The sequence below is a fragment of the Balaenoptera ricei genome, chromosome 12, assembly GCF_028023285.1.
Source record: "Balaenoptera ricei isolate mBalRic1 chromosome 12, mBalRic1.hap2, whole genome shotgun sequence".
In the NCBI taxonomy this organism is placed as follows: Eukaryota; Metazoa; Chordata; class Mammalia; order Artiodactyla; family Balaenopteridae; genus Balaenoptera; species Balaenoptera ricei.
Genome location: NC_082650.1, coordinates 37,370,654 through 37,386,285, shown reverse-complemented (window position 1 = coordinate 37,386,285; position 15,632 = coordinate 37,370,654). Strand labels below are relative to the sequence as shown.

Genomic DNA, 15,632 nt, shown 5'->3' with positions numbered 1-15,632 from the left:
AGCCCCCTGCTAAAGGAAACTAACTTCTCTACATCCCTCGCATCCCTCTTCAAGAAAACAAGTATATTTGTGAACTTGAAAGCAATCGATCTTATTTTTAAAATTACAGAAATAACGAAATAACTGCATGTGTGCGTCTCAACCCGTTTCAGACGAAAGTAGGCGGGACGAACCACGGCGGAGGCAGCTTCGAGGAGGTGCTGAGCTCCACGGCCCAAGCCAGCGCGCAGAGCTCGGCCGGCGGTCCCCGGCGGGCCGAGGGGGAGGAGCTGCAGTGCTAGGGCCCCGCCCGCGCCCGCAGCCGCTCCAGGGACCCTGCCCTGCCCGCGCGCATCCGGATTTGAAGACCAGAATCCCACTGGAAGACCCAGGCCTTGACCTTGTTCTTCAAATGCCTTCTCCTGAAAGTTTAATTAAATGATTTCCACTTGAATTTGTGTTGATGGACCACATGACCCTCACACTTTAGTATTCATAGATTGTCATCTTTTAAAATGTCGGCTTCAGCAGGTACACAGTTGGTCACGACCCTTGTTTTTTGTGTAATTCAACATATTTTCCAAACATGTAGCTATTAATTATTTGCTTTGATTTTTGCTTGGACTCCTGTACGAAGTGCATGTCTTTGAAGGCTCAGTGCCTCCTTTCAGTTCTGTCCACAGGATGGAGCTCTTTCTGACCGTCTCTAGCAGTGAATGGGATGACACTGAGAATTTCATCAAACTGCTTCCTATCTCCCTCGCCTACTTTAATTCCTTATGTTTATTTAAGCAATTAAAATAATTGATTTTAATGACGACTTTGAATTCTTAATTTCTTTACGTTTCAGTTCTGCTGATGACCTTGAAAGGTGGTAGGTATAATTCTGCAGATGCTATTTTAAATCAACTTCTGCTAATTTGGAAAATATGAGAGAGGATATGTAAGTAATTATGACCTCAGCTACCTTAGGATGCTGAAACAATCTACGATTCTAAAATTCTCTCTAATCTACCTAGAGTAGTAGTTAACTTGGTAACTACTGAGTTAAGTAGGCAAGAGATAGCTGAAAAGGGAATTGCTAGAAAATGGGAGAAGCAGAGCTCTGCAACTGTTTCCAGTTTGCAAATTGCTCACAAGAATGAAAAAAGCATCAATCAGTACAATCAGATTTCTGCAGTACTGTTTACCTTCCACATCATATGCTTCTTTTTTCTTCTAAATGGGAACATACATTTGTTATTAGGTAGAAGGTAGCATTTGTTGTTAGTAGCACCCTATAGCTACATTTTTTTAATATACACTGTAGAATGTAGAATAGCCCTACCAACTAAAAATTCACAATTTAAATAAGCAATATATATAACTATATATTATATATAAATAATATATAATATACATAATATAGATAGATAGTATGTTCATTGTTCATTTTTTAACTTATTATTAAATAGAAGTGGATATATGTAAATAGTGAAATAAGACCAACCTAAAAATTTCCATTGAACTTAATGGAGCAGGACAATCCGTACACCTAACTGAAAATCGAACTGGTTCAGGGCCACATAATCTCTGAAGCCTGAAACCTCAGGAGCAATAGGTGTGGGGCTATAAACTTGAACCAGAGTGGACAAAGGAGCCCTGCCAGTAGAAGCGCTGGCATTCTCCCTAATTTATCCTCCCAGCCTGCTGGTTGGAGCCAAACCCTGTCCAGCTGGCTTGTGACTGAGTTGCTCACCCCCTGCTGCAGCGTGTCCTCGGTCTCTCTGTGACCAATCTGCAGTTGCCTGGTCACGTTTTGTAAACTCACTGCCACCTTCTCTTTGATTGCATTCAGCACGCTGCATTGTATTAGAAAATGCAGTTATGTTGCTATAAACATATTTTCATTCACCAACCCATTTCTGCACACAATAGTCTCAACCCTACAGTCTGAAAACACAGTATTAAAATTAGGTAGAAAAATAATCAAGAAAATTAGTGTTAATGCCTCAAAGCTAAAATAAAATAAAATAAAATATATTTTATCTGTTTATTTTATTTATTTACTTTAATTTTTTTTGGCTGCGCCAGATCTTAGTTGCAGCATGCAGAATCTAGTTCCCTGACCAGGGATCGAACCCGGGTCCCCTGCATTGGGAGCATGGAGTCTTAACCACTAGACCACCAGGAAAGTACCTAGCTGTTTATTTTAAACCATTCTTCAAAAATTCTAATTTCATCAATTTTGTAAAAACTATATTCACATCACCTCTATTAATTGAAAAGTTTGTTTTTAATTAAAATTATTCCCTCTGATCTGGGAGTGATATAATGGCCGTGACATATCTTTTTTCATTTTGTCATGAGATGTGTGAGTAGAATAATTAAATCAGTTGTTGGCTGGTAGGTCTCATCTTCTCACTGCTGACTCACTCAGGAGCTGCTCGTGTCTCCCTGACTTTGCATGGGCAAGTATGTCCCAATTTGACTGGCCGCTGAGTTGCCCTATTTTGTCCAGCTGGGCTTAGTTCACATGCAGTAGTTTAAAGTGTTCCACAAGTACTGAACAGTATTTGCACACAATGGACATAGCCTTTTGCTAACAAATCAAAACGACTTCAGGTCAGGTCAGCCAAGTATACGAAATGCCACAACATGTATGATACCAAAAATGCATCTCAATAATTGAAAATTCCAATGTGAATTGTGATTACAAAATAAACTGTTTTTTTTTTTTAAGTAAGCCATTCTGTAATTTAACCATTCATTACTTTTTAAATCCTGTTGCTTTGATGGAAAATATTCAGAAATTTACACTGCAAATTTATCTTAAACTCGTATCTCATAGACTATGACAATTGGTAGGTCATGTCAGCAAAGCAATCTGTATCTTTCCCTAAATTACACATTTTCTTATAAATCTGCTCTTGAACCGTAGACAACAGAACAAACTGTCCTGATAAGCCATGCCACTCACAGTGGTCAATGTGAAGAGAACTCTGGGAATCTAAGCGGCTCTTCTGCCACAGTGCATTGTTCCAAAATTACCCATCAGCTTGAAAGTTGTTGAACTTCACTGTAAAGTGGTGCATAAGGTTGTGAACTTTAACCCCAAGCCTCTCCTCTCACTTTTTATTAAATTGGAGTGTGGATGGGTACAATAAAGTAAGGTGGTGATAAGGTTAAAAAGTGATTTAAATATGACATGTAAAGCAACTTCTTCAAACCTGGCATTCAAATATAATTTCAAACTATATTTGGCAAAATCTTATGGTTATTTTTGATAATCTTTATTTAAGAATGGTAAAGTTCTTTATTTTATTTCTACTTGACTTTCAGTTTCTACCATAAAGAGTACATATATCAAGGCAAACCACAAATAACATAATCCTAAGTCTCCCACAGAAATCATCCCCAATCTCACTTTGTCTATAAAGACTGGCAAGTTACTTAAATAAAAATGCAGGGTACAGAGGATGCTCTTCCCAAGGCACTTCGTTAGTCATTTATCCCAGAGCATATGTTACAAGACTTTAAGATGAACAGGTTGGCCATTCTGTTAGAATTACTATTTGTCAAATATAAGGGCATTGAGAATTACCTAAGAGCTAGGGAAATGGTAGCCCACAAACAATGGGAAAACAAGGAATTGTTTTGGAGAAGGAACCACCCCCACCTCCACCCGACCCAGATCAGCCCCAGGGAAGAGGCAGGGAGAACTAGCCTGAGGTGCCCCCTGCAGACCAACCCTTCCAGCTGCTCCTCTTTTTGAGTGCGGGGTAGTCTCTTCCTCATTCCTAAGAGGTAACAAGGAATTCTTTTTTTTGTTGAGTTCATGCTGGAGGAGGTCATCAGGAGGATGTGACCACCAGCTGACCAGAGAGCTGGACCCAGGCAATCAGAGGGTCCTCACCCCATCCCTGTGCATGTAATGTGTGTTCCACCTACCATTCCCACACTAGGAGCTGTTTCAAGGATGCTGCCTTGAGACAGAAATGGTTGAGACTATCTGGATGGTACACATGACTGACTGAAGCCAGTTAAAGCTTCTATATAAACTCAAGATTCTGACAGGTGAGTGCAGAGATCTTGTCTTGAGGCTGCCCCAGACAAGCTGCATATGTAAGTTGCCTTGCTTGTGAACTGGCCACCTACTAAGCTGGAGTGCCTGCCTCTTCTTCCGTCTCTCCTTGCCCTCCGTGTAGAGGAGCCAGTCTGCGAACCAACAGTTCAACCCAAGAATAATTATTTACTCGGCAACATAGTTCTAGGGTTTGTTATTCAGAAGACCAATTCCAGACAAGCAGCACAGGTATCTAAGAAGAAAAAAACATTAGATTGATAATGCTTAACTATTTGTAGACACTGGCTGGTGAATGCAATAGCTATCTTCTTTTATTGATCTTCGTTTTGTCCTTATTAAAGGATATTTTATTTATAACACCATTACATTTTGTTTTTAAATATATTAGCCCAATAAGGAAGCTTTAGGACTAAGTGTGAACCCTCATTTGGTAGGTAAATGGAAAACTGAGATAATGATTGTGACCAGTATTAAGTCTGACCCAGTAAAGACTTCGAAAGTCTCTGTGTGGATTTATGAAAATTACAGCAGGCAAACAACCCAAATAAAACTCCAGGGCCACAGAGAATCTTCTGGTTATAAATATTTGAACTTTATCAAGGGTTATTTTGTGTGCATGTTTTCATGCCAGGAGAAAAAACTCCAAAACACTGATAGATACAGTTGTTTTCTTCTTAACCATATCTCCAATTAATAACCAGACTTTGCTGACTTTCAACTATTTACTGCTTTTTACATACTGTTGCTGTGATGCAACAGCATTTCAGTGCAGAGAAGCACTGCTCTTTTCAATGCAGATCAGCTCTATGTACACGTTTGTGTTGCTCCTAAAGAGATCATGCACCTTGCTTCCGGCAGATTGGGTATCCATGGATACTGCAAAGAGTTTCCAAAGAAACGGTGCCCAGGATTCTCACCATGCCAGCTTTTTTAGGCCTTCTTCAAATGGAAACTGACATTTGAATTAAAGGGACAGGCATTATGCTCCCACCAAACTACTGAGCAGGTCTGCGTGGATAGCCTCCCTTTCCTCACCATTCAGTGGCTGTGCAACATGTAAAGGCAAGCGGGCAGATTACTTACCCTATGAAAGGGAAATGAGGGGAAGAAGTCGGGTCGGATGTGTTCTCTCCAAAAGGTCCCGTGACCCAGTATAACTCATATATTTCTTGTCTGGTGATAAATATTCTCATAATCAAGGTCTAAAGAATATAAATCAGCCAGGGAAAAACAGAGGAAGAGAAATGCCATTTGAGATCGCATGCCCAGATTTATTTCCCCAAATAACAGAAAGGATTGAGCAGGGGAGGCAGAACCAGTTACCAGGTTTACAAGTCTATGATCAGGGGCCTAAAGCAGATCATAGTGAATTAAAAATCTGGCTGCAGAATCTGAATAAAGCAACATTTCATCTGATGGGAGAATGCATTATGATACTTTTGTCTTTCCTGGATCCTTATCACTAAGCCAGCTGAAGAATCTTCTTAAAAGCAATCATAATTAAATTTTCTATTGTTCAATGAATCTGGACTTCAGGGAGGTAGGTTATTAACTCAGAATAAGATGACTTAAAATCAGTAATAAATATTCCAAAGTTTAAGGTTTTCAAAATTTATTTATTCAGTTCATAAAAAGCCCCCCACCCTCCAAGTCTTCATCCAGGGCATTTTCAGGACCACACCCTGTTCTGTAGCTTCTTTTACTGTCCAAATTGTATCACGTTTCTTGCTGGAGTCCCAGCAATTGAAAATAAACAGACTCACATCTGGGGAATCAACAGACCAACAGTGGCAAAACACAATACCATGAAACAGAAAAATAAAATGTTTGTTACAGGAGTGCACCTCACGAGTGTGGCTCACTGGCGGCGGCAGCTATGTTAGCATTTCTTTCTGCCTCAAGTTCAGAAACAAGCTGGGCTATCTCAGGGTGACTGAATTTTCCTGCAATGCAAGAAGATGGGGAAAAAGACAACGACAAGTGACTACATCAGTTTCTCCAGCTGGATCCTAGGGCTTGTCAGGAGCTCGAGTCTGTGATCTGACCCATACTTCACTCCAACGCAGAGTAAGATTCCAGGTCCTGGAGAGAGGCCAAAGGCAACCCCTCGGAGCTTATGCTACGTCACCCCAGCTGCTATCAAGCATGAGGATGAGAATCAGGCAAAGAACTACAGCTCAGGCAGAGCTGGGGAAAATCTCACCAGGCAGCCTCTGAATACCCCTAGCAGGAACTGCAGGGAAACTCAGGGAGGATGGAGTCCAGAGAACTGAGAACAATCGCTGTCCATTCTGAATCTGCAATTCGTTGTGGGGAACAATGCACCTACATATATAAAGACTGATAGGAAGACCAGGGGGTCTGGGCTGTCCCAGGACGCAAACATCTACAATGAAACCGGCTAGTCTGTGCTGCCTTCCTGGCTCCTTGGCACCCTCTGGGCTTCTGCCCTGGGCAGCGACCAAGCTCCGAGCTATCTTAGGTGGATGGTGGCTAGCACGCGGGGGGCGTTAAACCCACCGTCTCTTCTTCCCTGACCGTCTTCTCTTGCCAGTGCCTTTTGTTGCTTGCTCTTCATTCCACAGTTAACTCTATTCCATTGATTCGCTAGGCTCCATCTCTTCTCTGAATGTCCCCTTCACTTTCTTGCCCTGACTGACACCCACTGGTCCTGAGGATACAGCTTTCTCTGCAGGCCCTCCAGCCGCGGCTGTCTTCTGTCTCATGCAGCTCCTACCACCAGGCCAGGGCCTGTCCTCCACGCTCCTCGTTGCTTCCCGGCCACCCTCTGCCCCACTGTGTAAAAGTCATGCTGTCAGACTTACCATCGTTCCACCAAAACTGCTTTTACCAAGGACACCGATCAGCTCCATGTTGCTTAATCTGACGGCTACTCCTGCCCTCTTGAAACACTTTCTTCCCTCGGCTTCTGGGACCCCTGATTTTCTTCCTCCAAACCTATTCTTCCCCCCATCTTTCCTGTCTAGTGGGAAGTCCAAAATCCTCAGACTCCTCTCATAAACACCCCCATACACAAATCCTGTCGACTCTATACTCAAAATATATCCAGAATCTGACTTCTTACTTTTTCTACCATTACTACCCTGGTCCAAACCAGGGCAAGAAATGGTAAGAAACCATTTCTTACATCATTTACACTGTTTAAGTTTACTAATTTTTTACCAGAAATAGTGCACCAGAGTGGAAAGTGCAGTGAATCTTAATCTCAACTCAGCTGTGGGCACATCACCCTCTTTCCAGGCTCAAGTTTCTTCCTCAATAAAATGTGGAGTTTAAACCAGATGACCCTTCCAGCTCCCATAGTTTTTGATTGTACTAGTATTCTCATGTTTCATTTTCTATTTTTCATTGTCAATGTACCAAAATAGAAGATAATAGTATTAAAATGCAAAGAACAACATAAACATGACATATTTTTATTACCTTATTGGGGAAATATGCTATCTAGTAACCCAATCATTGGTCAAACCTTTTTTGGTAAAGAGTCAGATAGTAAATATTTTAGGTTTTGTGAACTGTTTGGTCTTTGCTGCCAACTACTCAGCTCTGCTGCTGTAGCATGAAAGCAGTATAGACAACAGAGAAAGACAGAGCGTGGCTGTTTCAGTAAAGCTTTATTGATAGAGACAAGCAGCAGCCAGTGTGGCCCACGGGCTATAGCTGGCTGACCCCTGGTTTACAACACTATTCCATTGAACCAAAGTCAAACATTTTGAGCATCACCTATATCAAGGACAGATCAGACAAAGCTGGTTGGTCTCAGCCCTCAAACAGCTTACGATAGGGCAGGGTGGGCAAGTGGGGTTTTGGAAAGAAACCCAGCGAGGAACATCATTACGGAGAATGCAGGTCAGACTGTGACAACGCTAAGGCAGGCTGCAGACCAAGGGCAGATTGAGCAAAAAGAAGGGAACGCTCAGCTGTGACAGGGAGGATTAGGAGAGGAAACCAGACAGCTGAGTGGCCTTAGCCTGCAGAGCTGTTCAGACGACTTAAAAAGTGTCAGAAGAGGAAAGCCACAAACGTTTAAAAAACAAAGAGGTGACGATACCTATATCTACAAAGGAGGAAAGCACCGAGACATGCAGGATGAACTCATGAGCCTAGCGGGTTAAATGAGGTGGTTATAACAACAGTCCAATACAGAAATAATGAGGGCCTTGTCTAGGGCAGAGGTAGTGGGGCTGGAAAAGAGAGAAGGAAAATCAAATCAACTTCATTACAATGCAAATCATATTTTGGAGCTGGGACTTTCCTCTACTTGATGAGGTCACAAAAGGGTCCAGAGAGGTCCCCCAAAAATCATCGCTAACAGTATTCTCAGGGGAGATGGAGGCTGGGCTGAGCCTGAAGAACTCCCGGGGGAGAGAGATGGAGTTCTACTCCAGGGAGCAACATGAACACCAGCGGTCAGTGCACCTGGTGCCTCACTCCAGAAGCTGAATCACAATGAAGATGGCTAAGGCTTGTTGCCAGCCATTATTCTAAGCACTTCACATATATCCTCAAATAACCCTATAAAGTAGATTTTGTAATTATCCTCAAGTTAAAAATAAGGAAACGAAGGCCCAGAGCTAGGTTAAGTATTAATTTACTGGAAGTTACATAAATTGTATGTGGCAGAACCAGGATTCAAACCCATGCGGTTTGACTTTAGGCCTGTGCTCTGAAGAGCTATAACGACAACGGTGACTTCAGCTGTTTGGGGTTTTCTCTTCTTAAATCTCTATTTCTACCTCCACCATAACATGGCCTGACATCTATGAAGCACTTACATATTATAATGCATTTGACATACACTATCTCTCTTGAATCTCAAAACCAGCCTATGTCTTAAGTAGGGTATTATGATTTCCATTCTTCAGAGAGGACACAGAGAGGTCAGGAGACTGCCTGGAAGCACACAGCTAGTATGTGTGACCTGAACCTGGTGCACAGACTCCAGGGCGGCAATGCCCTTGTGTACTAGGTCGCCTCATACCATAAATCCGACCATTTGCTTCTCAGATGCTCCGTACGAAAGTGTCAGAGGAGGGTAACAACAGTGGGTATACAATATAATGTTATGACTAACATTATATACACTAGGAGTAAACTAAGCCAAACTCAAATGATGCTTATTGAAAACAGCATTGCGTACCTGCTGTGGAATTGAAGAAGTCCTGCAGTCTCCCAGGTTTGTTCTCAAGGTCTTCATATTCAGATGCCTGAAGAATCATTTCACATTGGTCCAGCTGCTTCACAAATTTAGCTTCTGCACTAGATTGGGTCTCATATTCCTAAGTAAAGGGACAATTAAAGCCACACGATTAGGGCTGCATGATAGGTTATTCCAGGAAAATTCTCATTCTGGTACCTGAAATCAGAGTCACAGCTAAAAGCACATTCTGTACTGGCCACATTTCTCCACTGCATACAAACCCATCACAGAGACTAGTCACCTGCAATTCCACAGCTTAACAGCGGCGCTGTTATGTGGGAAGGCGGTGCTCACAGCTCGATCTATTCCACCCAATGCCTGCGAGGCCTCATGTGTTCACGTGGACACTTCCAAGCATTTTCCTTCCTGTTTAGTAACCTGTCTTCAGGATCATTATTCTTTAATCCACCTGAGTAGAGCAGGTCTTTTCAACTTCAAGCTAGTATTTCATCTTATGCTTCTCAAATTATTTCCCTCTCCATGTAATGTCGCGTTTCCTTTTCCTTTTGAAGTGAATTTCTAGCTCTCTCATTTAATTTCGGTTACCACTCTACAATGGAAATCTCTGTCCTTGCTTTCCAGATAGGGAGGAGTTAATCAAGTCCCTCCGGGTTATGACTCTTGAGGATACAGCCAGGGTCTGAGAACTCTTCATGCCATGGGTATGTGCATGTGTTGGTGGCAGGGAGGCGGTGAAGGTAGTGGACGGGGAGTGGCTTTTTTACCTTTCCTCTTCCCTTTGTCCCCTCCCTCCTCAGTGCAGACCAGAAATAAGAGGCAGTCTGCTTCTTAGTGCATGACACATGTCACAAAACCACCAGTCCCAATTAATACTATATAGAACCATTCTTCTATTAAGACCAAAGTATTCCCAACTGATTTCCCTGCCAAGTTCTCATTTGTAATTCCACCCTAGATGTGTTCAGATAATGAACCTGTCATGCTTTCTCAGCAGGGTGATGTGATGTGAATCACTGAAGATTTCTTGGTTTTTATTAGATGCAGCTCCGATTGGGGTTTGCAGAACAACAGAAGGATGAGGATTGCAAGCAGGAAAGAGATACAAGTTCCAGGTTCTCAACATGGAGGACCGAAGGAAAGAGAAAGAGAGGAAAGGAGAGGAAGATCAAAGGTTACCTCCCTCTCCCTTGGGGAAAGATTGGCTCTACATGAAGTATTGACATATATAAAGTTTGTCTTTTATGTGTTCCACTTTCCCACCTCCTAGTGACTCTCCCTCTGGGACCCAGGACCCTCATGTTGCTGTATATCAAACTCCCCACCAAAATACTGCACTTGTACTTCAAAGGATAGAACAGAGAGAGGCTTTTTTAAGGGGTACTTGTTAACCCAACAGTATCTTCAGCTGCGTGTTGGGAAACAATCCAAGGGCAGGTGAGTGTGCCAGGCAGGCATTCAGCATATGGCAGGGAGCAGCTCTTGCTTTGCCTTGGGATGCAAAGGGTTATTTCTTTAAAGCAAAATGCAGGTGGTAGGGTGGATATCTTTCTGTCATATTTCGAGGAAAAAAATGAAAATGTTTTCCCTTGACTTACTAAAATTTGACTTCACACTTCTATGGTAAAAGATAAATTATAATCAAGGATATTTAATTGCTTTAACTAGATGTGACCCTCTGGGCTGATAGCTATTTACAGTTGTGAATAGCAGTGATTAACATTTCAGAAATCAATCAACTGCCATTTTCTGTGTAACCAGTACTAAGTTAAATCAAAACCAGAACATATGGACTGGAGACAGAAAAATAGAGTGTACTATGTGTCAGGCAATATTCTAACTGCTTTACATATATTCATTTGATTGCCATGCAACCCTATAAAATAGGTATACTACTATTAGTACCATTTTATAGATGAGGAAATAGAGACACAGAGAGGTTCAGTAAGTTGCCCAAGATCACATAGCTAGTAAACAGAGGAGCCAGTAATTTGAACCTTGGAAATCTGGTATTGAAGCCAATGTACATGAATCTAAAACATGCTAAGTTAATATGAGAATCTGTGTTCTCTGTTGAATAGTGTTCCCACAAAATATGTCTACCTGTAACGTACGAATGTAACCTTATTTGGAAATAGACTCTTTGCAGATGTAATCAAATTAAGATAAAGTCATAATGGATTAGGATGGACCTTAATCCAATGACCGACATCCTTACGAGAGGGAAATCTGGGCACAGATACAGACACAGGAAGAACATCACCTGACTAAGGAGGCAGAGACTCAAACAACGTATTCAGAAGGCAAGGATGTCAAAGCTGGAAGACGCATTCACCAGAAGCTAGGGAGAGGCAAGGAAGGATCCTCCTCCAGAGCCTTCAGGGAGCATGGCCCTGCCTACACCTTGATTTGGACTTCTGGCCTCCAAAACTGTGAGACAATACATTGTTGTTTTAAGCCATCCAAGTTCGTGGTAATTTGTTACAGCAGCCCCTGGAAACCAAGGGTCTCTTACAATTAATAGTAAGTAACTGACACAGTATCATGAATACAAAAGAACTATAAATGCTTGTTCAGTTAATTGACATACAGCATAATGACATAAAGAAAATGCTGAGTTAGGAGGCAGGCTTGTGGCCTTGCTTTGTCACCAGCTAGCTAAGAGACCTTGGGCAAGGCAAAGCTCTTTAGTCTCCAGTCTTCTTATCCATAAAATAAGGGAGTTGGAAACAGGCTTTCTTTCAGCTATAACCGTACAAAACTCTTAACAGATACAGTAAAGAGCCAAAGAGAGAGAATATAGAGATAATTAAAAAATAATGAAGAATATAATAAAGTAGCCACTGCACAATATCAGGGAAAGAGGAAGAAAGAGAGACAGAATTAGTTTTCTAAGGCTGCTGTAAAAAGTACCACAAACCAGGTGGCTTAAGCAACAGAAATTTATTATCTCCCAGTTCTGGAGGCTGGGAATTGGAAATCAAGGTATTTGCAGGGTTGGTTCCTTCTGAGGGCTGTGAGGGAAGGAACTGCTCCAGGCCTCTGTCCTTGGCTTACAGATGGCCTTCTTCATGCTCACATGGTATTCTTCCAATATGTGTGTCTCTACATCCAAACTCCCCTTTTTTATACGGACACCAGTCATATTGGAAAAGCGCCCCACCCAAATGACCTCATTTTAACTTGATGACCTCTGTAAAAATCCTAGCTCCAAATAAGGTCTTATTTGGAGGTACTTATGAGTTTTAGGGGGTGAAAGAACAGGTGGAAGGTCAGGTTCAGAAGACAGGAGGAGGGAGCAGGGCTTTGAAGGAAACGTGAAAAGTGAGAGTGAGAGGCAGGGCTACCCAAGCGTAAGGGGTGGGGCTAGAGGCTCAAGCAAGGGAGGGTCAGTGGGGTTGGAGGGAAGTGAGAAACTGCAGTAGGCAGGGGTTTGTTTGTCGTTTTCCCTTCATGGCTGGAAAGCAGCACCAGGAGGGGGAGTAGTGGCAGCATAGAGTCTGCCGGGCTCTTTCCGCCCCTTCCCTCCGGCCCACCCGCCTTGGCGGTCCTCGCTCTCCGCAGCACCAGGGAGGGACTGAGCGCCCACAGAGCCCACGTTCCGCGCTGGGCTCCCTGGCAGCACCTGGCCTTGACCTCACTCAGCCCTAACACCCCTTAATGGTTTCAGAGATGGACAGCTGCCTCAGGGAGGGGAAGGAGCCCAAGGTCAGCAAGTGGTGAGCGAGGTGGGAACCCAGTTCTGAGCTACCCCAAAGCCTACGTTCCTTTCAAGGACCAGAGACGGGGGTTGGGTGGGGGGGTGTGAGGGTGACAGGCTGGAGGATGAGAGCAATGCATCAGGAGATCCAGGGGCTGTGAGTCAGTATCCCTGCCAGGCTTTACAGTGACAAGGGAAATGGGGAAATGGGAAGAAAAATTACTATTAGTCCTGAGAAGTTCCTGCAGCAGCTGGGAGGTGAGAAACTGACACGACCGAAAAAGCAACAAGTTGGAGACAGCTTATTGAGATAGTCTAAGTCAAACGAAACCCTGATGAGCCATATAAATTCAGTTACAATGAAAAGCGACCCATCAGATATACTTACTTCCCAGAGTTCATAGAGCTCTTTTCTGAGATCCTCTGGGAGGAGCTGGGTTAGCTGCTTCATAGCTTCCTGAAATACCAAATCATTATTTTAATCATAGTCACATTTATTTAACAACTCATCTACAAATGCCAAATAATGGACCCAAACTCTTACAAATAACTCCCAAAGGGGCAGCAGGATATTGGACAATATTTAGGCTTACAAGGAGGGCAGTTGTGTACATTAAATAAATGTATTTGTTCATATGTATTTATTCACGAGCACTTATTTTGTGGCCTACAGCACACCAGACACAAAAAAGGACAATGAGGAGGGTGTGAAATGATTACAAAGATATCAGAAGAGAGGCCAAGGATTTTACAGCTTTTTTTTTTTTAACATCTTTATTGGAGTATAATTGCTTTACAATGGTGTGTTAGTTTCTGCTTTATAACAAAGCGAATCAGCTATACATATACATATGTCCCCATATCTCCTCCCTCTTGCGTCTGCCTCTCACCCTCCCTATCCCACCCCTCTAGGTGGTCACAAAGCACCAAGCTGATCTCCCTGTGCTGTGCGGCTGCTTCCCACTAGCCATCTATTTTACATTAGGTAGTGTATATATGTCCATGCCACTCTCTCACTTCATCCCAGCTTCCCCTTCCCCCTCCCCGTGTCCTCAAGTCCATTCTCTACATCTGCATCTTTATTCCTGTCCTGCTCCTAGGTTCGTCAGAACCTTTTTTTTTTTTTTTTAGATTCCATGTATATGTGTTAGCATATGGTATTTGTTTTTCTCTTTCTGACTTACTTCACTCTGTATGACAGACTCTAGGTCCATCCACCTCACTACAAATAACTCAAATTCGTTTCTTTTTATGGCTAATATTCCATTGTATATATGTGCCACATAGTCTTTACCCATTCATCTGTCGATGGACACTTAGGTTGCTTCCATGTCCTGGCTATTGTAAATAGAGCTGCAGTGAACATTGTGGTACATGGCTCTTTTTGAATTATGGTTTTCTCTGGGTATATGCCCAGTAGTGGGATTGCTGGGTCGTATGGTAGTTCTATTTTTAGTTTTTAAAGGAATCTCCATACTGTTCTCCATAGTGGCTGTATCAATTTACATTCCCACCAACAGTGCAAGAGGGTTCCCTTTTCTCCACACCCTCTCCAACATTTATTGTTTGTAGATTTTGTGGTGAAGGCCATTCTGACGGTGTGAGGTGATACCTCATTGTGGATTTGATTTGCATTTCTCTAATGATTAGTGATGTTGAGCATCCTTTCATGTGTTTGCTGGCAATCTGTATATCTTCTTTGGAGAAATGTCTATTTAGGTCTTCCACCCATTTCTGGATTGGGTTGTTTGTTTTTTTGATATTGAGCTGCATGAGCTGCTTGTATATTTTGGAGATTAATCCTTTGTCAGTCGCTTCATTTGGAAACATTTTCTCCCATTCTGAGGGTTGTCTTTTTGTCTTGTTTATGGTTTCCTTTGCTGTGCAAAAGCTTTTAAGTTTCATTAGGTCCCATTTGCTTATTTTTGTTTTTATTTCCATTACTCTAGGAGGTGGGTCAAAAAGGATCTTGCTGTGATTTATTTCATAGAGGGTTCTGCCTATGTTTTCCTCTAAGAGTTTTATGGATTTTACATCTTGTGGATGAATCACAAGATGCCCACATGAATTTCAACCATAAGCATACTAAAGTTAAAACAAACCTGAGTGTGGGGAGAATAGGAAAGTATCAGTGAATTACAAATCTCAAAGAAATTTTTTGTATACCATTATGTTCATTTTTTATTGTTAAAATGTTTTTATTGCAAAATGTAAAGCACTACACAAATGGGCAGATATCGTTATTAACATAAAGGAAATTACAAGTAGCATTTCGTAGACTCACAGACTCACAGGCTGAAAAGAGATGTTAAAGGGTAACGAGGCAAACCATCCAGCAGCATCCCTGGGCACTTCTTATCCTCCCTCCACAAACATGTCCAGTGGTGGGAACCCAGCACCTCAAGAGGTTACCCAAATGGGCTTTAGGCAGCATTGGTAGAAAGTACTTTCTTACATCAAGCTGAAAATTGTCCCTGTAGTCCTTCCACTATGCCTAGCCCCAGCTCTTCTGCCTTCCTCCCTCATAAAAACACAATGTCAAACAGGTGGGCAGTGGCCCAGCTGGGCCAGAATCTCTGCGACCAGTGATTGGTCCAAGGGATGGCCATGTAGCTCAAACCAGCCACTCAGGGACCATCTGCATGAGTTGTCCAGCAGAGGCTGGGAGACAGAAGCCCCGAGTAGAGCCTGGAGAGCCAAAACCCACA

The 15,632-nt window shown here is 42.5% G+C and overlaps 2 protein-coding genes across 7 annotated transcripts in view; one reads left to right on the top strand and one right to left on the bottom strand.

Moving 5' to 3' along the window:
• TPD52L1 (TPD52 like 1) overlaps positions 1-793 on the top strand; it is a 98,957-nt gene extending 98,164 nt beyond the window's left edge. For 2 of the 3 annotated variants that reach the window (XM_059941281.1, XM_059941280.1), the window contains one exon: positions 153-793. In XM_059941281.1, coding sequence (XP_059797264.1) covers positions 153-281 — 129 coding nt within the window. In that variant the 3' untranslated portion in view covers positions 282-793. The remainder of the gene's footprint in view (positions 1-152) is intronic. The other variant, XM_059941284.1, reaches the window with a different exon arrangement.
• The window catches only part of HDDC2 (HD domain containing 2), a 28,778-nt gene that overhangs the window by 5,500 nt on the left and 7,646 nt on the right, over positions 1-15,632 (bottom strand). The window contains exons 4-7 of one of the 4 annotated variants that reach the window (XR_009506163.1): positions 13,313-13,381; positions 9,207-9,345; positions 5,129-5,247; positions 3,230-4,277 (exon numbers count right to left, since the gene is read on the bottom strand). Coding sequence is in view for 3 of the 4 variants with exons in the window: in XM_059941285.1 (XP_059797268.1) it covers positions 5,891-5,988; positions 9,207-9,345; positions 13,313-13,381 (306 nt within the window). In the remaining variant the exon portion in view is untranslated. Of the gene's footprint in view, positions 1-3,229; positions 4,278-5,128; positions 5,248-5,640; positions 5,989-7,493; positions 8,251-9,206; positions 9,346-13,312; positions 13,382-15,632 lie in introns of those variants that run through there. The other 3 variants (XM_059941285.1, XM_059941287.1, XM_059941286.1) reach the window with 3 other exon arrangements.